The sequence below is a fragment of the Lynx canadensis genome, chromosome A1 (assembly GCF_007474595.2).
Source record: "Lynx canadensis isolate LIC74 chromosome A1, mLynCan4.pri.v2, whole genome shotgun sequence".
NCBI lineage: Eukaryota > Metazoa > Chordata > Mammalia > Carnivora > Felidae > Lynx > Lynx canadensis.
This window is the reverse complement of record NC_044303.2, coordinates 142,380,207-142,407,937: the sequence shown is the minus strand read 5'-3', so window position 1 is coordinate 142,407,937 and position 27,731 is coordinate 142,380,207. Positions and strand designations below refer to the sequence as shown.

At 34.6% G+C, this 27,731-nt stretch overlaps 1 protein-coding gene across 5 annotated transcripts in view; it reads left to right on the top strand.

Annotated features, from left to right (window-relative positions):
* Positions 1-27,731, top strand: part of AP3B1 (adaptor related protein complex 3 subunit beta 1) — a 265,520-nt gene that overhangs the window by 151,784 nt on the left and 86,005 nt on the right. For all 5 annotated transcript variants that reach the window (XM_030323534.2, XM_032593390.1, XM_030323533.2 and 2 more), the window contains 5 exons: positions 8,934-9,120; positions 10,076-10,206; positions 15,519-15,627; positions 19,340-19,502; positions 23,004-23,151. In XM_030323534.2, the coding sequence (XP_030179394.1) occupies positions 8,934-9,120; positions 10,076-10,206; positions 15,519-15,627; positions 19,340-19,502; positions 23,004-23,151 (738 nt within the window). The remainder of the gene's footprint in view (positions 1-8,933; positions 9,121-10,075; positions 10,207-15,518; positions 15,628-19,339; positions 19,503-23,003; positions 23,152-27,731) is intronic.

Here is a 27,731-nt window from a genome sequence, read left to right as displayed (position 1 = left end):
ACCAAGTTAACTGCTAAAATAAACAAAAATCAGTACTCACTCAAAGAGTGTAACTGTGTCCACGGCCTCTATAATATAACATTCGTAATTTCCAAGATACAATCCAAAATTATTCCACATATGAGGAATCAGAATGAGGAGCTATTATTTAAAGGGTATGGGGTTTCAATTTACAAAGATATAAAAATTTTGGGAGATGGATGGTGGTATTGGTTGTACAATATTCTGCATGAATTGCACAGTTAAAAGTGGTTAGGACAGTAATTATTATGTGTTTTATCACACACACACACGCACAAACAGGAAAGGGTGATCACTTTTCAAGAAAATTGGAAAAAAACAACAGAAGCTAACCCTGAGATGATCCAGATGTTGGAATTTGCAAGCAAACATTTTGTAGCAGCTTTTTTTTTTTTTTTTTTAATTTTTTTTTTTCAACGTTTATTTTATTTTTGGGACAGAGAGAGACAGAGCAAGAACGGGGGAGGGGCAGAGAGAGAGGGAGACACAGAATCGGAAACAGGCTCCAGGCTCTGAGCCATCAGCCCAGAGCCCGACGCGGGGCTCGAACTCACAGACCGCGAGATCGTGACCTGGCTGAAGTCGGACGCTTAACCGACTGCGCCACCCAGGCGCCCCTGTAGCAGCTTTTTATAAGTGGAGTGAGCAATATAAAGGAAAATATACCCACCATGAATAAAAAGATAAGAATTCTCAGAGAAATATAATTATACAAAAGACTCAAATGGAAGTTTTTTAGAACTGAAAAATACAGTATCAAAAAAATCAATATCTTGTTTATCATTAGTATTATATATTCCTCTTTAACATTTTAATATTTTTCTTTTTACGTATAGATATATAAAGCTGGTTCATATAGTTTTTTTTTCAACTGTTACATTATAATTATAACTCTGTACGTGGATTTCTTCAGTAAGCTTCTTTAGTTTTCTAACTCTGAGTTATTTCAGATGGAAGTTTGTATTTGGAAAGCAGATTAACTGTGTGTGATGACTATCATAGAACTATTTGATGTCAGTTACTGGAGGGCAGGTAGTGATTGAGAGTATAGGCTCCAATATTACATTGTCTGGCTTCATATCCTGTTTTGCCACTTATTAGGTACATAATTTTGGACAAATTATATAACCTATCCAAGACTTAGTTTTATCCTTTGTAAATTTGGAATTATTATAATTTCTTAATTTAATTTAATTTAATTTAATTAAAAGAGAAAGAATGGGAGAGGGGGCAAGGGGCAGTTGAAGTTGCTGAAGCTCTACAACTCTTAGGACATAGTGTAAAGACTGAGCATGACTTCCTTGCAATAGTCTACTGAGGTCTGAGACAGAAAACTGAGTTTATTAAAGGGATTAATAGCAACTAAAAATTAATGAATAAAGGGTGCATTTTTTTTAACTTCCTATAATCTTTTAAATGTAGTGGTATTATAGTTTAGTGTTTCACTTAGCTGTTTTCTTTTTTTATTAAAAACATTTTTTTAATGTTTATCTATTTTGAGAGAGAGAGAGGGAACGTGAGCAGGGGAGGCACAGAGAAGGAGGGAGACATAGAATCCGAAGCAGGTTCCAGGCTCTGAGCCGTCAGCCTGACATGGGGCTCGAACCCACGAGCAAGATCATGACCCGAGCCAAACTCGGACACTCAACTGACTGAGCCACCCAGGTGCCCCTAATTTTTTTTTTTAACATTTATTGATTTTTGAGAGACAGAGCGAGACAGAGCATGAGAGGGGGAGGGGCAGAGAGAGGGGGTGCACAGAATCCAAAGCAGACTCCAGGCTCTGAGCTGTCAGCACAGAGCCCGAAATAGGGATTGAACTCACAGACTTGTGAGATCATGACCTGAGCCAAAGTCGGACACTTAACGGACTGAGCCACCCAGGTGCCCGTCATGTTTTCGTTTTAATTATGAAATAACCCAAACCTATAGGGAAGTGTAAAATAGTATAAATACATATATACCACTAAGACTAACTCAATGTTTTTGCCATAACTGTTATTCTTTTTTAAAGGAATGTGGCAAGTAGCTGCTGTCATAATGGTAGTGTGTTCAGTCATGTGTGTTTTTACATTTTTAGTATATGAGTATATGTTCACACGCTATGTTACTGTTGTGTGGGTTTTGCAATTTTGCATAGGTAGATACTGTATTTTTTTGTATACTTTGTAACCTACTTTTTTCACCTAATACCATGTTTTTAAAATATTGACATGTATAGATATAATTCATGCATTTTAATTAACTCTGATTTTCTGTGAGACAGGTTTCTGCTTTTCTGCTGTTAGAAAAGAGTGATTCATTGAGTATCCTTAATATTTGCATTTTCTTTGTATTACTTTTTAGACTTCTTGGTTCTTAGTAAGAAATTTTATAAATCACAGTTACATCTTGGGCATCCTTCCTGAAGTTAAAAGCAAATTCTCTTTTGTCCCGTGATTCAGGTCTTAGGTGAAATCTACCTCTGCCCCCAGCTTCTTTAACATGACTTAGCAAAAGGGTCTCAGGCTCTGTGCTGTGACACCTCTACCCTTTCTTGGATATATTTTTTTTTGGCTTTAAGAGACTCGAATAAATACAGCTTGTAAAGAAAGAACTTACAGAATACTTTTCAAGTTGACAAAAATATGAATACTGTTAAATTTATGAAATTTCATCCAAGTCACATAAAGAATCCTGGTTAGTCATGAAGTGATGAAATTGATGACATGGAACACTGGTACTGCTTAGATTTCCCTCTGGTTTAGGTTAAGAATTTTGTGTCGCTTTCTTTCATTTACCAAACCAATTACCAGTATCCTTCTTTTTCAGAATAACAGCTATGTGGAACCAATATTAATCTTCACTATGCTAAATGCTGAATTCTGTGTACTTTTTTATTTTCCTTAAATTAAAAATATATCTCAGCTGATTTTAGTAGTATATTTTAAGATACCTTTTTTACTATTTTGTGCTGACTTACTAAATATTTGAAGAAAGCTATTGTTTGTGCAAATATTTATCTGTTTATTACTTGTCAGAGTGCTTAGGTAGAAATATGAAGCCCATATTTTGAGTTTTTTTTTTAAATAATGGATTAAAAAACTTTTATACAGCATTCCCTAAAATTCATTTTTCCTATATTACAGTGACTGAGAGTCATTCTGAAAGGAATATAATAGGTATAGTGTCTGGGTAGCATTATCTGTTAGTTATTACTGCTCATAGTCCCTTAAATCTAAGTAGAAAAAATAATCTGAAATCAAAATTTAACAAATAGCTGTGTATAAGATATTAATATTTTTTAAGGGTACACTGTATTATTCTCTTTTTCTTTTATAATTTTATGAGTAAAACCTCTTTAAAAGTACTGTTTAATGTCCCGTCTGGTTTTGGATTGAGTCTTTGATTGTATTAAATACCCATGATTATTTACTTGACCATTGTTTACTTTCTTTGTAACTGTTGGCCGGAACAGATCTCATTTATGTCTCTTGCCTCTGTGTCTCATTTAGTTTGGGATTTGTCTCACATTTTTCATTTTTATCAATAATTGTGTTAAAATAGGTCAGACTAAGTTTGTAGACCTCCACATTGTACTTTTCACCTCTGCTGTGGTTTTGTCTAATGACATGTAACACACAAGTGCAATGAAGAGAGATTTCATTTTCTTTTTTTTTTTTGTGATCATAATTTTTTTTTCAATATATGAAATTTATTGTCAAATTGGTTTCCATACAACACCCAGTGCTCATCCCAAAAGGTGCCCTCCTCAATACCCATCACCCACCCCCCCCCTCCCCCCCCCCCCCCATCAACCCTCAGTTTGTTCTCAGTTTTTAACAGTCTCCTATGCTTTGACTCTCTCCCACTCTAACCTCTTTTTTTTTTTTCCTTCCCCTCCCCCATGGGTTTCTGTTAAGTTTCTCAGGATCCACATAAGAGTGAAACCATATGGTATCTGTCTTTCTCTGTATGGCTTATTTCACTTAGCATCACACTCTCCAGTTCCATCCACGTTGCTACAAAGGGCCATATTTTGTTCTTTCTCATTGCCATGTAGTACTCCATTGTGTATACAAACCACAATTTCTTTATCCATTCATCAGTTGATGGACATTTAGTCTCTTTCCATAATTTGGCTATTGTTGAGAGTGCTGCTATAAACATTGGGGTACAGGTGCCCCTATGCATCAGTACTCCTGTATCCCTTGGGTAAATTCCTAGCAGTGCTATTGCTGGGTCATAGGGTAGGTCTATTTTTAATTTTCTGAGGAACCTCCACACTGTTTTCCAGAGCGGCTGCACCAGTTTGCATTCCCACCAACAGTGCAAGAGGGTTCCCGTTGAGAGATTTCATTTTCTTATGTGAGACATTTAAATCAGAAAGACCTTGTTTTTCCAACCTTTTTGAGATGTAGCTTAATTTCTCTTTTTTAGAGCGGCATGCAGAATGTGTGCTGGTAAAATGCAGTGTGCCCTGACAGGGCAAGGAGCTAAATTCTTCAGTTTTTCACTGGTGGTAAGATATGTGCAAGTGTTTCATCTGCTGGCCACGCTGGCAACTTGTATGGTTGTGCCATGGCCTGTGCAAAGCATGAAGCTGTCAGTTGTCAGTGGAGAGAGTCAGAGGAAAACATGGGAAGTTTGAGGTGGGTTGTAGATGAAATATGTGCAAGAGACGGTCCTGCCATAGATTGTTAGAGAGTGGTCAGAACACTGTCACTTCGCTACTTCTGTCATTTATTGTGCAGCGTAAATCTAAAGCCTATGTATTTTATTATTGGGAAGTTCTTTCTTTATCTTGTTATAAACCCAGCAGCAATCATTTCTTAAAGATGGAAGTGTAGACTTAATGAAGAATGAAGTACTGACTTTCTTTCTCAGTACTCACTGTGCACAAAATGTTTATCAGTGTTTACCAGCCACTATGAGAGTGGTGGTGATGTCACCGACCACACAACGACCAGAAGATAAAATGTACTGAAAAAAGATCAGCATCTATTTAAAAAGTTGAGTTGTAAGGATGAGCTCTGGGTGTTATATGTAAGTGACAAATCACTAAATTCTACTGCTGAAATCATTATTACACTATATGTTAACTAACTTGGATTTAAATACATTTTTAAATTTTTAAATTTTTTTTTTCAACGTTTATTTATTTTTGGGACAGAGAGAGACAGAGCATGAATGGGGGAGGGGCAGAGAGAGAGGGAGACACAGAATCGGAAACAGGCTCCAGGCTCTGAGCCATCAGCCCAGAGCCTGACGCGGGGCTCGAACTCACGGACCGCGAGATCGTGACCTGGCTAAAGTCAGACGCTTAACCGACTGCGCCACCCAGGCGCCCCACATTTTTAAATTTTTAAAAAGAAGTTAAGAGTTATTTTAAGAAGATTGTGTCTCCAGGGACGCCTGGATGGCTCAGTAAGTTAGCGACTGACTTCGGGCTCAGGTCATGTTCTCACAGTTGGTGAGTTTGAGCCCCGCATCGGGCTCTGTGCTGACAGCTCAAGGCCTGGAGCCTGCTTCAGATTCTGTGTCTCCCTCTCTCTCTCTCCCCTCCCCTGCTCACGCTCTGTCTCTGTCTTTCTCAAAAATAAATGAACATTTAAAATAAAAAAATAAAAAATAAATGAACATTTAAAAAAAAAAAAAAAAAAGAAGATTGTGTCTCCAGATGACAAATACATACAGGTACAAAAGATGTTTACATAGCTTTCTTGATACAAGATCTCATTTAGATAACTGTTTAAAAATTAATTTTCTTCATTTTTTATTCCAAGTTCCCTTTTTACATATGAAGAAGGAAGTAGTAACTATTAATGTCTTGGCTCCATTAGCAGAAAAAGGACCTAAACAATGCCAGTTTTCAAATAGAAAATTGATTAATTTCGTTACTAGGTTGATTTTTTTCACTCAAAGCTTTTGTATGTTTGTTCCATTTTGCCATAAATGGAATCAAAATAAAGCATTTGGAAGTTTATTCTGTCAAAAATGCTGTAAATGCTGTTGATTTTGCATTTTCTAAATTTGGTGAAATATGTTAAAAAGTATAAAGAGAATTACTTAAAAAGTTGTTTTTTTTTTTTCTCTAAGTTTAGAGAGAGAAAGCTTAATTGGGGATAGGAGCAGAAGGGAAGAAAGAATCTTTTATTTTTAATGTTTATTTATTTATTTGGGGGGGGTGTTTGTGAACAGGAGAGGGGCAGAGAGAGGGAGAGAGAGATCCTAAGCAGTCTCCATGCTGTCTGCACAGAACCTAACGTGGGGCTCGATCATAAGACCATGGGATCTTGACCGTGAGGCAAAATCAAGAATTGGACGCTCAATCAGTTGAGCCACCCAGGCACCCTGAGAATTATTTAAAAGTTTTGTCTCATAAAAATAATTATCAAAAAAAAGTTTCATTGAATGGAGGGGTAAAAGTTACATATCAGGGCTTAACATATTTACAGATTTCAACATGAAAAAGAAAGCATGGTGAGAATATCCTTCTTTCAACAGGATTTTCTTTAATCTTACCAGATTGTCTAATGTAAAGAGGGTGTTTTCTTCATTACAAATATTATGGTCTATAGAGAAGAGTACGTTGAAAATGTCAACAGTTTTGTAATTATTGATCATAAAATTCAGTTTTGAAAAAGATTTATTAGACAATCTTACTTTTTTTAAAAAGCTCAAAATAAAGCCATATAAAAATATGTTCTTTAGAGAAATGGCAATGACTTATTATTAGAGGTACATACACCTTAGAAACTGATTAAAGTGTATGAACATAGTGAATAATTACTTATGTTTTTGATGCATCATTATATATAGATAGGTTTTTATCTTTTAGAAAATTTTAGTTTTGAAAAAAAGAATTTTAGTTTTGAAATTGGATTTTTTAAAGTATTTTTTAATGTTTATGTTTGAGAGGGAGGGAGAGAGAGAGAGAATGGGGGGCAGAGTGTGAGTGGGGGAGGGGCAGAGAGAGAGGGAGACACAGAATTCGAAGCAGGCTCCAGGCTCTGAGCTCTCAGCACAGATCACGATGCAGGGCTCAAACTCATGAGCTGTGAGATCATGACCTGAGCCCACGTGGAATGCCTAGCCAACTGAGCCGCCCAAATGCCCCGAAAATGGATTTTTAATAGAACTATTTTATAAGGCCACCAGTGTAATAAAACAAGTTTTGTAGTCAATAAATGGATACTTTAAAAATTACAAAATTTTAATTCCTAAAAATTCCCTAACTTTCATTAGTGTCTATTAATATATTGAGGTAGTTTAATTTTCTAAAAATTAATTTTGGAGATCAGAAATGTGTCACTCCAGTAGCTCACAAAAATTAATCACTAGGTTGCACATCTGAAACTAATATAACACTGTGTTAACTACGCTGAAATTAAAATTTTGAAAATCATTGCAATGAACAGACTAATTTTTTTCTTTATTTTAGTTGCATATTCTAAATCTCACCACTCAGAAGGACTTGAGAGTTAACCTAGTTGTAAATTCTCACTGTGCATTTGAGATAACTAAGGGTTAGTATATTTGCCAGGCTATCTCAGAAAGTTAATAACACAGTCCAGGATACCACACTTTTTTTGAGCTGTATTCCTCATTTGGTGAATATTTTGCTAATTTTCTTTAAAAATGAATTTTTCTCATTTGCAGTTGAACCACCATGGTCTACTAATTAGTGAATAGCAATTATTGGTAACCAAATTCCTAATAACTCTATTAACATTTTTCACTTGTATTTTTTATAGTTCTACTTTTTTGAAACTAGGTTAATGCTCTTTAAATACATTGTTACTGCAAGAAGGTTGCTTTCTATTCAAATCAATTATCTTAACCAATTATTATTGTAAAAGAGTTTACCACACCATTTCTATACTTTGACTTTTTGTTCTTGAATTGTCTTTAGCTGTGCCTGACTTGATTGATTTCATTTTTTATCCTTTATTAATGTCTATAAAATGTTCTAATGTCGATGTTTATTTTTTCCATATATTATGAATCCTGTTTAATTTATAGTTACAATTGTATTTGTGTAACCTAAATTAAAACTATGCTTTTTCAATAAAGTAACTGGAGTTTAAAATTCAAACCTATTTTGATAACATTTCAAATTTGGTTTAATTACTATTAAAATTATCTCAATACATGTTAATGTAGTACATTCAAAAATTGACTTAGGAAATCTTATTACAGTGTAAAAGCTACTGTAATAAGTTGCTGCCTTACATAAATAAATAAATGACCAATATTACTAGAGGCTATAAGCAGCATGGGAAAGAAATGGAAGGAGTCTTTTATCCTAGTTTTTAGAGGGCATCAGCAGCTTGCTTTTATGAAAAAGTAACAGCTAAATGCACTGCAAATAATTTGCAGTAATCCAGTTCAGTGATTCATGTGTCTGCTTTAATGGGTCATAATTCAGGGTAAAGTAACTGAGTGCAGTCAGAGTGCAGACACTGCTTATGCCAGGGACAGTATCTCTTCATAAAACACACCTCAGGAGAAGCAGTTTGCCAGCCCCCTAATACTCTCTGATGTTTTGATGTCCTGCATATTTTTCCGATTAAGTTTTGAGTGCCATGTTTTTAGTTGTATTTCCACATTCATTATTCTCACGTAGACCCTTCAGCCGGTTTGCCATATATGATTATTTTTTTAATGATGCCTTTCTTTCCACTTCAGCAGTTTAATAATCTAGCACATGGCTGCTTCTCAGTACTCAGCATTCACCTCCCCAATACTGAAGAGGACATGTGCTTTGGCTTCAAAATTCCATTTGCAGCGTTAGAAATGCATATTCCCTACGGAACAACATTTGTTTGACATAACCATTCATTTTTATTACCTCTTTAAATATGTTTATCCAGAGTTATCAATAATCATAAATAACTGTATTCTCATCTTGTTCTGTTTTTTTCCAACAGACAAAATTGCTTACCCAGTACATATTAAATCTCGGCAAGTATGATCAAAACTATGACATCAGAGACCGTACAAGATTTATTAGGCAGCTTATTGTTCCGAATGAGAAGAGTGGAGCTTTAAGTAAATATGCCAAAAAAATATTCCTAGCACAAAAACCTGCACCACTGCTTGAATCTCCTTTTAAAGGTATTATTATCAGAATATAATGGCAAAATACACGTTACCTAAAAAATTATGACAATATGTCCCATTTCTAATATATTTAAAACTTAGCTCTTAGAAAATATAAGTGATTAATATACATAAATATATAAGAACACTATGCTTTCTACTCATCTGTTCTCCAGAGCAACCTTCATATTAACGTTTTTTTATAGACCTTATTTACCTAAGTAATTTCAGTCTTCTGAGTTTATTTTTATTCTTACTAAGCAGTTCAGCTGAACAATAGATTAAAGCTGTGTTCTTCTTATTGACATTGACTTCATTCCTATTTTAAATAGCCTTATTTAATAAGGAATATAATATACCTTAATAGTGAGCTTTTACTAATTAAATACTCTATGTACACTAACATAACTTTTCTAGGAAGAATTATTTCTTAAAAATATCCCTTTATATTTAAATTTGTTTTTCAAGATGGAAGTTGACTTATTTTTTCCAGCTTTTTAAAAAGGAGTAATTTTATCAATTTAACAAGTAGCCATTAGAGTTAGAATCAAATGATTGTATACCTTGGTTTTCATATTGTTTCTTATTTAATTGTCGGTGATAAAAAGCAGTTCAGTATTGTAGAAAAACTATTAAAATTCTGAATGTGTTTGTGCTAAGACATGTATATGGATTGTTTAACTGTGCTGTCATTCTTAATATTCACAGTAAAGTAATTTTTAGAGAAGCTACATTTCAGAGCAACACCTCTAAACACACTGACTGATTAGCTTTTTTATTGACCATTATGGGGGAGATTATTGTAATCTATGGACTGAAATCAGTTTTTTGACCTATGAAGAGCTTCCTAGTTTATATTTATTCCTTGACATTTGAGGTAATATGCCAATTACCTTGAGCTCTGATTGGGATTGTTCTCTGTTATATACAGCTCATATTGTTTATTTTATATTTTCCTCTATTTTAATAGATAGGGATCATTTCCAGCTTGGCACTTTATCTCATACTCTCAACACTAAAGCTACCGGGTACCTGGAATTATCTAATTGGCCAGAGGTGGCGCCGGACCCATCAGTTCGAAATGTAGAAGTAATAGAGTTGGTAAGTTGACCTTTCTGAAATTAATTTTGTCAAGCAGTGGGAGATTCTAGAATAACTATTGTTTTATATAAAAGCTTTTTTAAGGGGTTGAAAATTGAAAATTGTTCTGGTATTTCTAAATGTAATGTATTAGATATATCTCGCTGTTTTGGGAACTGAATATTGTAGTATTCCTATGTCATTGTACATGTACTGTTCCTTTTCTTCAAGGAAATAGAGAATTGAATTCTCTGCATCAGTGCCACCCACATTTTTGGTATTGCATTTGTAGCTGTGTAGATTCAATTTCTAAGGTATTTAGTGTCATTGGATTGAGCTTTTTCTACTTTGTTTAGAGATTCATAAGCTTCCTGTCAATATTTTTCTAAATAATTTTTGCTGTTCTCTCCCAGAAAAACCATACAAAGTGTTCTTCTGGATTTTCTGGTGAACCTGTTGTAAGTGCAGCCTAAATATAAACAGGTGGCATTGTGTACAAACGATGTCCTTAGATAAGGTCATAACTAATAAGAATATTACGTTGCTTTCACATTAAAAAAAAAAAAGCTCTCACATAAATACTCTTTCCCTAGATCTTTAAAAAATTCTGGCTACTAAAATGAAAGAGTTAATGTTCTTTCTAATGTTATCCTTTTCTTACATCAACAAGAAAAATAAGGAGGTCTTCTGATGTCTTTAGAAATTGATCATGTGAAATATATCCAATATTTTTTTAAGTAGGATTAATAAAAAAGAACAATTAGGTATTACATTCTGGGTGCTTTTCTGATAGGAAAGATGTATTAAACTAAGATTCAGATAACCGGAGTTCTTTACCACTGATTCCTATGAGAAAGTACATTAACCTTCCTGCCTATTAAATTTTTCACTTATGATGGATGGAAATATTTGTTGCTTTATTTTTTTTAAGTTTATTTATTTATTTATTTTGAGAGAGACAGAGAGCATGCAGGCAGGGGAGGGGCAAAGAGAGAGGGAGAGAGAGAATCCCAAGCAGGCTCCACACTTTCAGTGCAGAACCCAAAGTGGGGCTCAGTGTCACAACTGTGAGATCGTGAGCCGAGCCAAAATCAAGAGTTGGACACTTAACCCACTGAGCCACCCAGGTGCCCCTTTATTGCTTTAAATAGAATAATTTCTGTAATAGGTATAGCCGTGTAATTTGGTCCTTTTGAAAAATATGTTTCTCTTAACTACTCAAACTTATCCTGGCTTTGAAGCACGGCCAGAAGTGATAATAACTAATAATGACTCAATTTAGCAAACCCTGGCACTTTGATAATGTTTTACACACATTATCTTGTTTAAACCTCATAATGATTGTAAATGATGGTTATCGTTGTTCCTATTTTCCAGTTGAGGAAACTAGGGTGCAGAGAACCTAAGTAAATTGCCCAAGCTTATATAGCTAGTAAGTGATGGAACTGGGATTCCAACACAGATCAGAGTCCACCGTTCATGTTGTTATTGCCTACATTTTATTATGTAATGTGAAGAGAGAAAGCTTGAGCTTGTTTGCAAATCTGTGCCATTCTTAGTACTAGTACTTGGCACTGTCATTTTTATGTTGTGACAAATGATCTCTGTTTAGAGGTGATTTAAAAAAATGTAAAACTTACTAAAACTAATTGTGTGTCCATTCCTTCTTGAAATTAAGTTTGTTGATTTTCACTCAGATCTGTATGCTCTTAAATACTCTTCAAAGATTGGCTTATTTGTGCAACTTTGTGTCAGATGTTAGTATACAAAGACATGTTCTTTGTTATGATTATTTCCATAGATTTAATCTCTGCTAATTTCGTATTATGGCTGCTCATTGTTTTTATGGTCTGTCCTTTTCCATTATTGGGTACATAATGCTTTGGCACATGTACAACCATCCTTTTATCCTCCTCTGCATTTCCATCCTGTCCTTCCTCCTTGCTACCCTACTCCACCAAAAAATATTAAAATAAAAATAGTTTATCTTCCCAGAAATTGATAGCAATGCTACACAGTTTAATTTGGTTTCAGTGGTATCCTTATGTTGGCTGATGGATTGGTTGTTTGGCTGGCTTTTTCCATTGTCTTGTGCTCTTCTAAGTTTTAACTACCTTATAGGGACGGTACTTAACCTGTCTTCTCATGTTCATTTCATCTGCCCAGTTCAACAGAGACAAGTTGATTTCTTTTCCTTTTTGCTGATTGCATACTAGAAATTAATAACTGATAACTTATTGTGGAGAATAATTAAAAGTGATGGAACCTAGTTGAAGAAAACTGTCACTATCCATTGATACCATGCAGAAAACTTTTAATCAACTGGTCTCTGGACATGTTGGCTTAAAATTATACTGTAAGAGATACAATTAAGTATAAAATTAATATACCTAGTTTTATTATCCAGTGCAGCTGCAACAGTGCAGAAAGTAGTGTTCCTTATAGTCTTTCTTACCTCTCACTCTACCACCCCTCCTCCAAAGTCACATCAATGCATTTCATGCACATAGTACACTGTGTTATCCTAGTTTTACAATACCGTGATCTTATAGGATCACATTTCATTATTATGAAATATAACCTTAGTTAAGAAAAATGCCTAGGTTTAGGTAATCTGACAGGGAAACTAGTTATATTGACACCAGAAATGACTTAGAATTGCACCCTACCTTTTCCAGGATATTGGATATAACGTATATTTATATTATGATACCAGTAAGTTTTGAAGATCCTTTCAAATTTTTTTGCTCAGTTCTAGAAAATCTCACCCCCTTAGGGACAGACCATCTTTTTCATATCAAAGGTATTTTACTTTGTAAACACATCTACTTTTGATATTTTATCCCTCCTAGGATTTTTCTAATTAGTCCTTCATTATTCTCTTCCTCTTCTCTTTCTCCATTATTTCTGATGCTTAGAATGATTTAATTATCATGGTCATAAAAGACTATAAAAAAGTTAAAATATTTTTATTGTTTAAAACCTAAAACTCCATGAATAAAGAGTTCATGGCCATGTCAAGATAATTTGCCTTTTTGAGCATAGAACCCTAATTTTCCTTATTTGTTAATTTGGTCTTACCCTGAAAGCCATCTAGATTAAATATATTTTTTTTCCCCAGAAATTGATCCGGCCATTTTTTACCAGGCTTCAGAAAAAATACGTTTGTTTTAAGGATTTAGGAAAAAATATGAACTGAATTGTTTATTAAATATAGAACTTTGTTTATAGAACAGCATCTTTATTCATATTTGGAAGACAGCATTTTAAATATATATGAAAAGAAAGCAGTACTGCTGACCTTATGTATCATATTCAAATATATTCAAGTAATTTTTACTCATTTTTCTATTATTGTCCATATAGTAATTTTCCAGGTTATTGAAGCTTATCTTTTTGAGCAACATACCTTAAGCCCTAAAGTCCTCTAGATCAGTGGTTTACAACCCTGGCTGCATATTATAATCATATGGAAATCTTTAAAAACAAACCTATGTGAGGCTTGCTGCAGACCATTTAAATCAGAATCTTAGGAGGTAAATCCCAGGCATTAGCTTTTTTAGAATTAGTATATTTTTTGTGTGTGTTAGTATTTTACAAAATATTCCAGTTGACTCTTACATGCATCCAGTGTTGAGAACCATTCTTAAACCTCTGTCATGCTATAAATTCCTTTACAGCAAAATATATGCTCTAGCCAGCTGGCACATAATAGGAACTCAATTGAAATTTTGGTAAGAGCCTGGGTGGCTCAGTCGGTTAAACATCCGACTTCAACTCAGGTCATGATCTCATGGTTTGTAGGTTTGAGCCCCATGTCAGGCTGTGTTGACAACTCGGAGCCTGGAGCCTGCTTTGGATTCTGTGACTCCTCTTTCTCTGCCCCTCCCCCATTGGCACTCCATCTCTCTCAAAAATAAATAAACCTTAAAAAAAATTAAAAAGAAAAAAAAATTTTTGATAAATGAGTTGTAACCATTTTTGACTTCTTAAAAAATAGAGATTTGTCTGCCCTATAACAGAATATATGAAACAGGATTTAATTTTTTCTTGATAAATCAAAGTCACAATTATGAAAATAATTTATTTTACTTAATTCAGTGCATTAAAGTCTTTGAGGAGCTATTCACACAACTAATCATTATTGTGCCAGACACTTTTGAGATCTGTCAGTGTACAAAGTATTCAAATACCCCTGCTCTCCAGAAGCTGATGTTCTAGCAGTGACAGACTGACAATAAAAATAAATATGTAAATTGTATTTATAGTATGTTGGAAACTGATAAGTGCTGTGACCAAAATAAAATAAAATAAAATAAAAAAGAATACAGCAAAATACAGAAGTGCCAGGTATGAGAGGTTGGAATTTTAAATAGAGTAGTCCTCTCTGAGGTGACTTTTGTGCAAAGACTTGAAGGAAGTGAGGGAGGGAGTGAGACGTGCAGTTATCTGGGGGAGAGCATTGGAAGTGCAGTCAGCTGGGGAAAGGCCCTTCAGGGGAGCATACCTGAGGTGTGTGAGGGAACAGTTGCAGTGCAAAGTGGGCCAGAAAGAAGCAGAAGGAGGTCAGAAAGGCAAGGGGTGGGGGTGGGGGGGGGGGTGGTCATGTAAGGCAAGCAAATTTTTGTAAGGGCTAGCTTTTTCTGAGTGAAATGGAGAGCTGTGGCAAGCTTTCAAAGCCCACATAGGCTTGATTAGACTCAGGCTTTAATTCAGTCATTTTAGCTGCTGTGATAAGCAAATTTGGAGTTGGGGGATGGGGGGTATGATAGAAGCAAAATAAGCAGTTGCAGTAATCTGAGAGAAGGTGGCTCTGACCAAGGTAGCTAAAAGCTTTTCTGTGGATTAGATATTTAGGATATGAAAGAGAAAGAGAAATCAAATATTACCTGAGGGGTTAGGCTGCTGAGATGGTTAGGATTGTTGATATGCCTGTACTGTTTTCAGGTGTTTTTTTTTTTTTTTAACTTCAGTATTAAGCTCTGATCTTTCGTTTCTTCATGCTGTTATTGTGTCTGCCTCTAAATGCCTCACATCTTCTAGAGTATATTACTTTAGTTCACATCTCTTGCAGACCAACAAGTACAAAAGTCTTTTATGTAAAATAAAGTTGTTGATTTAACAGAATGCAATCTGAGTGAGGTTTGGTTTCCTCTATTTAGGAATAAAGTGGAATCAGCCTTAATGTCAGCTCTTCTAATAGTTGCCTTCTCTGTTGGGACCGGCAACTTTCTTCTGGGTTCACAGTGGATCCTGAATGATTGTTTGCCAGAAGACTGAATCCCTTAATGAGAATTCATTTATATTTACAATTTTCCTTTTTTGAAAAACAGGCAAAAGAATGGACTCCAGCAGGAAAAGCAAAGAAAGAGAATCCTGCTAAGAAATTTTATTCTGAATCGGAGGAGGAAGAGGACTCTTCTGATAGCAGCAGTGACAGTGGTGGGGTTTATGATTTATTGAAAAACTTCATTCACTAAAGCTGATATTACTGTGCCTCCAACAAAACATAAGGCCTAGTACATAATATTCACCAAGTGGGCTTAAACAAAGTTTGTACAATAATGCATTGTTTTGTTTTAAAAGTAATTTCTCATCCTTTCTCATTTGACTTTGCCTCTTGAACACCCAGCTAGTAAATGATAGAGTTGAAACAGAAACTCATGCTTTTCTGCATTCTAACCTGCACTGCCTGTTATATTCATAGCATACTGGAAAACATTATATTTGATAAGCCTTTAGTGGGGCCTTTAAAAGTAACTTTCTTTTGTAGAAATGTAAAGTTTATTTTAAACATTGCACAATATGTTCTTCATCCATATTATACTCTTTTATTTCTACATGGCCCTGTATAGAGTGAAGTTAAAATTAATAAATCTCTGTGTATTATAAAGAGTCAAAGAGCTAAAATGACTAGTATAACAATATACGATGAAAAGACTATCGAGTAGGAAGGATTTAGAAGCACTGCATTTTAGCTTTGCCAACTGAGTAAGGTACCTTCCTTTCTCTGTGTCTGATCAATGAAGAAATAGAGGTGGATACTTTCAAGTCCCTTCAGCACTAAAATTCTGTGAGCAACTGACACAATGAAAAATGTATTGGAGTTACTTTTTTTTTAACTTTGTAATTTAACTTTATTTTTTTATTTTTTAAAATTTACATCCAAATTAGTTAGTATATAGTGAAGCAATGATTTCAGGATTAGCCTACAACCCCTCCAGCAACCCTCAGTTTGTTCTCCATATTTACGAGTCTCTTCTCTTTTGTCCCCCTCCCTGTTTTTATATTCTTTTTGTTTCCCTTCCCTTATGTTCATCTGTTTTGTCTCTTAAAGTCCTCCTATGAGTGAAGTCATATGATGTTTGTCTTTCTCTGACTAATTTCACTTAGCATAATACCCTCCAGTTCCATCCACGTAGTTGCAAATGGCAAGATTTCATTCTTTTTGATTGCCGAGTACTACTCCATTGTGTGTGTGTATATATATATATATACCACATCTTTTTTATCCATTCATCCATCGATGGACATTTGGGCTCTTTCCATACTTTGGCTATTATTGATAGTGCTGCTATAAACGCGGGAGTACATGTGTCCCTTTGAAACAGCACACCTGTATCCCTTGGATGCATGCCTAGTAGTGCAATTGCTGGGTCATAGGGTAGTTCTATTTTTAGTTTTTTAAGAAACCTATTGGAGTTACTTTTACCACTCTTTTTAACAATTTACCTAAGAGGCACACCTGGGCGGCTCAGTCAGTTAAGCATCCGACCCTGGATTTCGGCTCGGGTCATGATCTCACAGTCCGTGGGGTTTGAGCCCTGCATCAGGCTCCGTGTTCACAGGGCAGAGCCTGCTTTGGATTCTCTCTCCCCCTTTCTCTCTGTGCCTCCCCTGCTTGTGTGTGCACATGTGCTGGCTCTCTCTCTCTCTGTCTTAAATATTAAAAACAATTTACCTGGGAGACATCTGAGCCAAGATCAAATGACACCCTTTTCTTCTAAAACCTTTTTTCCTTGGCAGAACCAAGAGCTTTTCATTATTACTTGGTCATCCATCACCTTACTCTAAGGTAATTCATTCTTTTTCGTCTGTTCCCCCATCAAAATCTTTATTTTCTGTATCTGATAAATTAACCTGTAATGCCTCATATCAAGCTGAAAATGGAGAAAATATTTCAATCTAGATTGTGAATGCTAAAAAATAGATTTCAGGAATGATGTTGACTATTAAGAAAGATCTGTTTGAATAGTTACAAGTGTACCATATGCATATTTGTCTACACCCCCTTTATTCATAAGTTCATGCCTGTTAATAGGCTAACTTTAAAAAAAAAAAAAGACTTTTTAAAAATGTTTACTTAATACTTTCATGAGAGAGAGAGAGTATGCGCATGCGTAAGTGGGGGAAGGGCAAAGAAGGAGAGAGAGAATCCCAAGCAGGCTCCCTGCTGTCAGCACAGATCCCGATGTGGGGCTTGATCTCACCAACCATGCAGTCATGACCTGAGCCAAAATCAGGAGTTGGATGCTCAACTGCCTGAGCTACCCAGGCATTGTTTGTTGTTTTTTTTTTATGCTTATTTATTTATTTTGCAATAGGGAGAGAGTTAAAATACGTATTTGAAATATTCCATTGAGTCTTTTCATGTGTTGATGTGAGCCATGTGGCAGCAATTTTGTGCTAGCTACTGGAGGAATACAGTAACTTTTCTCATTAGAAATTATGACATTATTTTCTCAATGAGGAAGTCTTCTAGAGGATAAACAAATTTCCTTAAGGATTTTACTAACTTGGATATTTAAATAATGGTGCCTGAAGTGAACTAGACCCAGATTCATGTTGAACTCCCGTGTAATTAACATGAGAGAGTCACTTAGATGCTGTAATTTCTTCTCATTATTTATAGGATAAGTCATTTATCTGAGTTAATATATACATGTGCACACCTTTGATATCACAACAAATTTAAAATATCCTATTCGGCAGTCTTGTAAAATTTGGGTAAAATAAATTTTGCCCTTTGTAGAAGCTGATGATAATGAGTGCCTTACTGTGTGGCAGGTGTTGTTGTGTCCTCATCACCTTTATATGTTTTAAATCATTTAATCTTCACAACAGCTCTGTAAAGTAGCTAGGGTTATTATCATCATTATTGGAAAGGAAACCAAGACCCAGAAAGATTGAATAACTTTCTCAGTCTTTTAAGTTGTAAGTGGCAGAGCTAGGATTTGAACCCAGACATTCCAATTTGAAAGCCCATGCCTGTAACCACCGTCTGCTATTCCAAAAAAATACGGGTAATCTTAGCTTTTCACTCTGTGATACATAAATCAATCCTCATAAATTAGATATTATTTACTTATTATAATATGTTCCTGCCTAAGGGCACTTCATCAGATAGATAATAGGACAACAGTCTGTCCTCTTATCTGGGCTAAAGCTTTGCACCTATAATCATTTCAGATAGTAAAAATGATACTTCATGTTTCAAATACACATAAATACACTATACATATCACTTCTGTGAAGAGTCCTAGTATAACACAATTTATACATAAAACATTGCAGTGTTTACCTCTACAATGTCATTTTATCATCTGTTTGACCTATGGAAAGTGCTTATTCTAGCTAAAATAAGTAATAACTTTTTTAATTAGTAATTTTGCCTATTGCCTTTGAATTGAGAAATTCTTACAGATGATTTGAATGGCTCATTCCCCTCTCAAAATTATTCCTGAGAATATTCAGCTCTTGCCTTCTTCTCTAAATAAAATTTCTCATTGGTAGAGGAATGAATTACGCTTATGTCATTCTTTAAAAAAAAAAGTTTCTGCCGTAACTCGATACTTAGGGATTTGAAAAGCAGGATTCTCTCACATTTGGTTTACTTGATTCTTCTTTTCTTTCCTTTTCTGTACCCACTCTCAGAATGCCTTCTCTGTCTTTAGGAGCTCCCCACACTCACCCTGCCATAGGAATGTGGGGGTCTGAATGACAGGAGCGTGGAAATAGAGTATTGAACAAGTGGGGTCCAGTAAACTAAAATTCAACATCTGGTTTCATTTGTGATGAATACTGACAGTTACTTGGGTCCTTATGTATAACCAAATGGCTATAAATCAAGGAATATCTGACTATATTTTTTCAGACAGTGAATCTGGAAGTGCAAGTGGAGAACAAGAAGAGGAGGGAGACAGTAGTGATGACAGCAGTGAGGACTCTTCCAGTGAGCATAAGAGCGACAGTGAAAGTGCATCAGAAGTAGAAAACAAAAGAACAGCCAAGAGGAACTCCAAAAGCAAACGGAAACGGTAATATTTTGTCAGAATTTCCTTCAGAAACCATTCTGTGATATTTTCTCCCAGTATAACATTTCCCTTTAATTCATAAAGTGAGTGAGAAAATAAGTGTGTGCATTTTTTCCCCAAGCAGGTACTGAATCTTGTAGAATTAATTAGAATACTAGTTCACATAATTATTCTACTAGTTATTATGCTTAGTTTTCATTTTGAACTTGAACAAATCTTGGGGTTACATTTTGAAAATTGGTATAACCTTGGAAGGCTGAGTTAAGTGATCAAGAAGTAGGTATGAAACACTTAATTACCTTTTGTAGCAATTTTGCTGAGGGCTAAAATTAAATCCTTCAACACTTTGCCATTATGTAAGTAAGACAATTGATTTTTCTAAATAATGTTATAGTAAAAAGATTATGATCCAAATATTAGAGCCAAGGGCTGTGAAGGAAGACGGTCATAAGATATTTAAGTGTTCGCGCTTTTTAAGATTCCCATTATCAACATTATCATGTATTAAAGTGTCATTAAAATTTTGAATAATTGGGGCTAATACCTTGGATTGTATGAGTCTGTTTTCCCCACTGCTGTCAGCGAGTGGCCTCTGCAGACATGATGGCCCTTTCCCTGGGAGCCTGCTGCCCGTTCACTTGATGAGCTTGCAGCCCAGCTCAGTCGTGGCTGACAGCACTGATTGGGGCGCAGTACGCTCTCTGCTCCTTTTATTACAGACAGTAATTAAAGCAGCTCGCCCTGCCACTTCCATAACAAACACAGCATAATGCCCTAATTATGACTTTATTAATTTAAGTCAGGATTTAATGATTTTAAAAGTGATTTATATTGTTTTTCCTGTTCAGAACAAATGAAATCTGTAGGTTAAATTAATACAGGCTTTTCATCATTGCAAAGTTAAAAAGCTAGTTACCAGTAAATTCTTTTCATTAGATTAACATCTGAAACTCTAAGCAGTAAGGTAAACAATAATTACCCATCAAAATTGAGTGCTGCATAACAAAATAACACTTTTACCTTTAAAATCTTATCTTAAAAGCTGTAAGTTAAATATATGCAGAATCATTCACTTGTTGCAGCAGAGGATTTACTTGGTTTGTAATAGCGTTTTCTTTGAGAGAAATTTTGTACTTCTGGTTTAATATCAGAATATCTATGATTACATACTTTATAAAAAGTTATCTTATTTCTAGGAAGGAAAATTTTGTTCAGTGCACTCAATATCTTTTCAGATAGCAAAAGTCAATATGCTAGAAAATTTTAATCTTGTATTATATTAGTTGCATTATGTATTTTTTCCTCCAGAAATGGAGTTTTCTCTTTATGTTCTAATTTAAAAGAATTGTTTATTACACTAAAGGGAATCTCAAATACATTAAAAACCTTATATTTTTAAGTATATGTTGTAACCATTGAGTTGGGGATAATAGATTGCCATTTTTTGCTATGGGGAAAAAACAACATATTTTTTAGTCATCGAACATAATTACATGTGCTCTGAGATGTTGCCATGACTTCATTTTTAATAAACTGCAATCGTATTTCCTCTGCAAAAATCAATTCTAGGAAATATCGATTCTTCCCTTCCTTTAGCACTCTGTCTCCCCCCATGTTTTTCGGCCTGTCTTTTAGAATTCTTTTTTAAACTTGCTTGTGTTAAGTGTATAATGATTTTTATTAAAAAGATTTTATTTTTAAGTAATCTCTACACCCAACATGGAGCTTGAACTTAGGACCCTGAGCTCAACAGTCACACGCTCTACTGACTGAGCCAGCCAGGCACCCCTGTATGATAATTTTGTAAAGCTAAGGAGCTTTAATTATCTTTAAAACCACCCTTAGTAGTCATAACAATTTATGATTAAATTTTAGTTTTACACTCCTAAATATTTTTATTTGAAGGGAGCTGGTATGGTGTAATGGGGAAAACATGGTCTTTAGATGGACTTCAAATTCCAGTCCTGCCACTCTTGGCAATGTCCTTGAGCAAGTTTCTTAACTTTCCTGAATATTATAGGATAATAATGCACCCAGTAAGAATATGTTGGAACATCTATATGAGCTAACTAATATAAAGTTTCTGAAAAAAAGAAAGATTCTTAAAAAGAATACACACACATGGAAAGAGAATTAGACCTTCAGTTTTGAGAAAATGTAAAAGACCACCAGCTATCTCTCTTTGAGAAAAGACCTTTGGGCTGCCTCACATGTTACTCCTCCTTGGATAATTACCTCCCTACTCAAGACTTTCCTTTACTTAATCCTGTTTCTCAGCTTCTGTGTTCTTCCTCTAGGAAGCATTCCCTCTCTCGGTTAAGTTTGTTTAGATGCTTCTCTCCTCCAGATGTTTTCATGACACAGTATACATTATTACTCATTACTTACCATACTTTATTGTCATTGCCGCCTTACTTCTCTATAGTCTCCAAAGGAGTGTAGACATTATAACGGCGACACAGAGTTCTTCTGTATCTTACTAACCACTGTGATCCTTAAGCACTGACATACTTACAACGCATGGTGGGTGGTCAATTAATATTTATTAAATGAATGAGTAGCATCAGCATTTAGGTTTCATCATTTGGTACTTTAAAAGTTTATATTTGATTATTTGACATTTTTAGTAAGACTTAGTGCATCAGAAGGAATCTCTTTTCAGCTAGTTAACATTTTCTCACGTATGTTTATGGGTCACATTTCAGAACATATGTAAATAATTTTCTTGTACAAAAAAAAATCTATAAAATGCAAGTCTATTTTAGCAAAAGTATGTGTATGAGTTTTAAATTTATTAATGGATATTTAGTATTTCAAGACAGCGTTTTAAAATCAGTCCTAAGTATCTTTGAAGTTGTTACTATTAGCACCTAATATATATTCCTGGTAAATCAAACATTTAACTATTAATTATACTCTACTTACATCATTTAGTGTTGTTTTATGACCTTTTGCGTTTGAGGTATGTTTGACATGGTAATATCATTGATTTTGAATGGATTCTGATATATTTGGTTATAGATAATACTACCTTTATTATTATTTTATTGATATGTTCTGGAATTTTAAAACCATTTTTATTATCTTTTATATACTAAAAAGAATTGGTTCTCAGTGAAATATACTTCTCTAATAAAGGTTCTGATTTGTAGGCAAAATGGACATATAGCACCAATTTGCCATTTGATTATTTATTTATTTATTTGTTTGTTTATTTATATGTTTATTTATTTTTGAGAGACAGAGATAGAGCCTGAGTGGAGGGAGGGGCAGAGAGAGAGGGAGACACAGAATCTGAAGCAGGCTTCAGGCTCCGAGCTGTCAGCACAGAGCCCCATGCGGGGCTCGAAACCACAAACCATGAATGAGATCGTGACCTGAGCCGAAGTTGGACGCTCAACTGACTGAGCCACCCAGGCGCCCCGCCATTTGATTTCCTTAAACTACTTAAACTTGTTTATATAAAGGATTTAAAGTTGATATTTTGAAATTTGTTATTCATAGTGATTCTGAAGATGGGGAGAACGAAAATGAAAAATCTAAAACTTCAGATTCTTCCAATGCTGATTCTAGTTCAATAGAAGAAAGTTCTTCAGATTCTGAATCAGAATCAGAATCTGAAAGTGAATCTGAATCCAGAAAAGTCACTAAGGTAAGAAAGAGATTGCACATTTGTTGTTATTGAAAGTAAGTATCCTCATAGACTTTTTCCAATTAAGAATAAGTATTTCTGAAAAAAAGTGTCTTGTTGAAAATCAAGCAACTGAGAAAGAAATGTAACATTATCACTGACAACTGAAATCAATACCATCTTCATTCATCCACACCTATGATTTTATTATTTTTTTATTAGATAATTGCTTCCTTTTTAATTCAGCCCTACAGAAGAGTTAGAAACTTTTAACCTCATCCTTTGCCACTGTAATTACAGAGCTCAGTGTTATGAGTTATGGCCCTTTTTTTTTTCTGAACTAGAATGTGACAATAGAGGCTTTCACGAAGGGGAAAGTAAAAGGAAGTCACAGAAATAGTATTGAGCAAGGTGATATAAATGTATATACATAAGAAAATGAGACAAGTAATGCTTTTTAAAAATAGGTGTTAGGGGTAATAGAATACTTTTAAAGGTTTAATTAAAGGATATACATTCTTTAGTTAATAAAAAATACAGTAGCCATGTATTTAAAAACAAATGTAGGAATGACTTATGTAATAGAATGATAATGCTTTCTGATTCACATTTGTAACACTGAAACTTATCTGCTTAGCAGTAAAAAGTGAAAGTATAAATTGAGGGGTGCCTTGTTGGCTCAGTCAGTAGAGCATGTGACTCTTGATCTCAGGGTTGTGAGTTCGAGCCCTATGTTAGGTGTGGAGATTACTTACAAATAAAATCTTTAAAAAAGTATAAATTGAAAAATGTAATTATTAATATTAATTTCAGACCTTATACATATCTTTCTGATCTTTAATTATTACTCCTTTCCTATAAATGGATCATGTTGATCCTAGGCTTCAAATGTAGTCGTTTTTTATAAGTATATATTGTATTATTCCATATGTTGAATATGTGGGCAAAACTTTGCCTTTTATTGAATTCTGTTTTTTAACCTAATATTTTCCTCATTTATTTTTTCTATTAACTTGAATTTCTTTAATAAGTCACCTGAGTAGCCAAGGATAAAAATAAATTCATTCAAGTAGATAATTGCCTTCTCCCATCCAGAGATTTATTATTATAGAACAAGCATATTTAAAAAATAAAAAAAGAATAAGCATGTTTAAAAATTGGCTAGTTTTTGTCTTGCCTTATTGCAAATATTCTTGCATGTGGTTAAACCTATTTTAAATGTGAATTTATGTTTAAAACGTATCTATTTATAGTATATAATCTAAGATTTCTATTTTCCAAAAATTCACATAAAATCTTTGAGATTTTTATGTTTATTACTCTGGCCTCATATAAAAATTTATCACATAGTGAGTTTGATGTCCTCCCATTTCCTACTTACATTAAATTACTTATGTTAAATTATTCATTTCATATTTATATATTTTAAAGTTTAAGATGTTATTTAAAATAAAGGAGCTTTAGAAATTGACAGTAAGTACAACCCAGAATAAGAAATCAGTGTTTTAAAAAATGAGCACACAAGAAATCAATGAATATCGAGTGGGTAGAATTAAAGTGCATTATTCTTACGAAGTTTTGTTAAAGTTAAAAAACTGTAGACTTTAGTACCTACATAGTATTAGAAGTAGGGTTTTTTTTGTTTTGTTTTTGTTTTTTGTTTTTTGTTTTTTAGAAGCAGGGTTTTAGGACCGCATTAAAAAGCCACAGAGGTAGGGGCACCTGGGTGGCTCAGTCAGTTAAACGTTCATGTCTTGATCTCATAATTGTGAGTTTAAGCCCGGTTTTGAGCTCTGTGCTGACAGTGCGGAGCCTGCTTGAGATACTCTGTCTCACTGTCTCTCAAATAAATAAATAAATATTTTTTTAAAAAATTAAAACAAAACAAAAAGCTACAGAGGTATCTTTAGCATTTCAATTTGTTTCTTTGTCATACACTTTCAGTGATCAGATTAAGTCTCTTAATAATTGAAAATATTTTCCTGTAGAACATCAGTATAAAAGTTTTAAGTATTGCAATGAGCTAAGACTCTTGAAAAATTCAGATTTTACTCACATTCTTGATAGTTTTATGTCCATGTATTTTGTGTATGTGGCTTATTTTTTCCATATTTAATGCCTTTTGCTGTCTATATAGACGATAGGATTGTTTTAATTTATCTGTTGGAATATTCTCCACCTTGAGGCCACCATAACTATTTTTTACTATTCCTTTCTGAGTAATTTGGAATATACCATGCAATTACAAGTATACCAATTTTCAGATAATGGGCAACTCTGTAATTATAGAATTCTTCCTTATACCAAGTGTTGTGGCTTCTGGTCTAGATTATGAGTAATGAAGGCAGATGGTGGGTGCTTTACCTTAATTTAGCATGTCAGTTTGTTAGTGCTGAAAATTCATACTCCTTGAATCTGCAGCTAGACTAAATCTGTACTTTTACTATTTCTCTTCTTTTTCTTTCACTTGGATAGTGTGTTTTGGGGATACTGAGCACGGATGAGGCCTTGGAGGTACCTTGATTATATAGCTTTGAGAACAATTTATTTTATGGTGTCCTATGAGGTATATAGTGTTCTACTTTTTGGAAGATACTATCTTTATGCTTCAGTTTCCTCATCTATAAAGTAGAAATGCTAATTCCTACTCTACTACTTTCAAGTGCTGTTATAAAAAATCTAATATGAAAGATAAGTATATATAATACTTTATAAATATATAAAAAGTATATAAAGTATAAGTAAATAAATAAAAAGTATATATAATACTATATAAATATAAAACAGCAGTGTTAACATTTTTTAACGGGAACGAACATTAATTCCCTGCGAAACCAAAAATATTGAGTTATAGAACTCCAATGCAGAAAGGAACTGAAATTTTTTTAACTCTTAATGTCTCCTGTGTTTTCCTGACTTTTTATACCATTCAAGTTGTAAGTTAATGTCCAACTATGACCCCTTTCTGGAGAAGACTGAGCTGCCATCCACTGTGGGCGTCTTCTGCCTCTCTGCTATCTAATATACAGTCTCTGTTTATCTGCCTTTTCCTTTGAATGTAGTTCTGAGTAAGCAATTCCTACCCACTTAACCAGGAAAAAGATTAAATTACTCTTGGCCTTGATTTGTTGATAATCATCTGCCTCTTTTGCACCTTTAATCTCTTTCTCCACGAACTAATTCTTTCTCTGCCAACCAAAGTACTCAAGTCTTTCCTGGCATCTGGCAGGTGAGGAAGTAGGAAGAGGAAGAGAGAGTGTGTGAGAGAGAGAGTTTAGAAAAATAATCTAAGTAGTCTTCATCCACAACCTCTTAACCCAGTTATTTCTTAGTCCCTTTTAGATGGGTTTCAATTCTTATCACCTCCTACAGATACTGCTCTCTGAAAAGTCAGCCATGGTCTTTCCCAAACTCAGTGACCTTCTCTTGTTTATTATATTCTCCTTCTTTTAAATTTTTTTTTTCAACGTTTATTTATTTTTGGGACAGAGAGAGACAGAGCATGAATGGGGGAGGGGCAGAGAGAGAGGGAGACACAGAATCGGAAACAGGCTCCAGGCTCTGAGCCATCAGGCCAGAGCCTGACGTGGGGCTCGAACTCCCGGACCGCGAGATCGTGACCTGGCTGAAGTCGGACGCTTAACCGACTGCGCCACCCAGGCGCCCCTATTCTCCTTCTTGATCTTTTTATGTGACTGTTCCCCGACTACTGGAAACTCTTTGCATCCCTTTTCTTCTGACTTCTTTGACCTTTTAGTCCTTTGATTGTTTTACTTTTTAACCCCTATGACATTCAAGTGTGAACATTGCCCCAAAGTTAGTGCTTGGTGCACATCACTTTTTCAAAAATATTAATCAGTGTGAATCAATATATTTTTTAGTCTTTTTCTCTACATTTTTCCTGTTGTGAGACTCATTCACTCCCATGGCTTCAGCTAAAACATTTAGGTGAAATGTTTCCATAATAACATCTCTAAGTCCCTATAACAGCTCTAACTTTGCTTTACAAATTCAAACCTAATTTTTAGACCTCTTAGAAGCTACTGGCTTCACAATCCATTATAGCCAGAGGAACACTTGCTCTACCATTTAGTACTGTCATTCTTTCTGTTTTCTCACATCTGTAGCCCCAGAATTTATCTCTGACTCCTCCTTTATCCTGTATGTTTACACAGTTGCCAAGTCTTGGAGATTCTCTGTATTATTTCTCATATCTATTTCTTCCTTTCCTGCTACACCATACTAGATCGGCTCTTCATTACCTTACTCATAGACCATTGCCATTGGTCATCCTCAGACACTTGCCCAACCCAGTGCTTCTATACAGCTGCCAGATTAATGTCAAAGTTACCCATAATGGTGCCCCATTATCATCTTGGTTCGGTAAAAACTCTGCAGGCTAGCATGTCCAAACCTACCTTTCCAGTCTCAATTGTCTTTGTGGTCCCTATATACTAATCCCAAGAGACTACATATTTGTAGTTCTCTTAACATGCTGTATGCTTTCCCATTTCTGTCCTTTGTTTTTCCTTTTGTACTATTTCTCTTATTTTAGAAAATACAAGCTGAGGAGAAAGTGGGTTTATATCAAAGAATGGTCC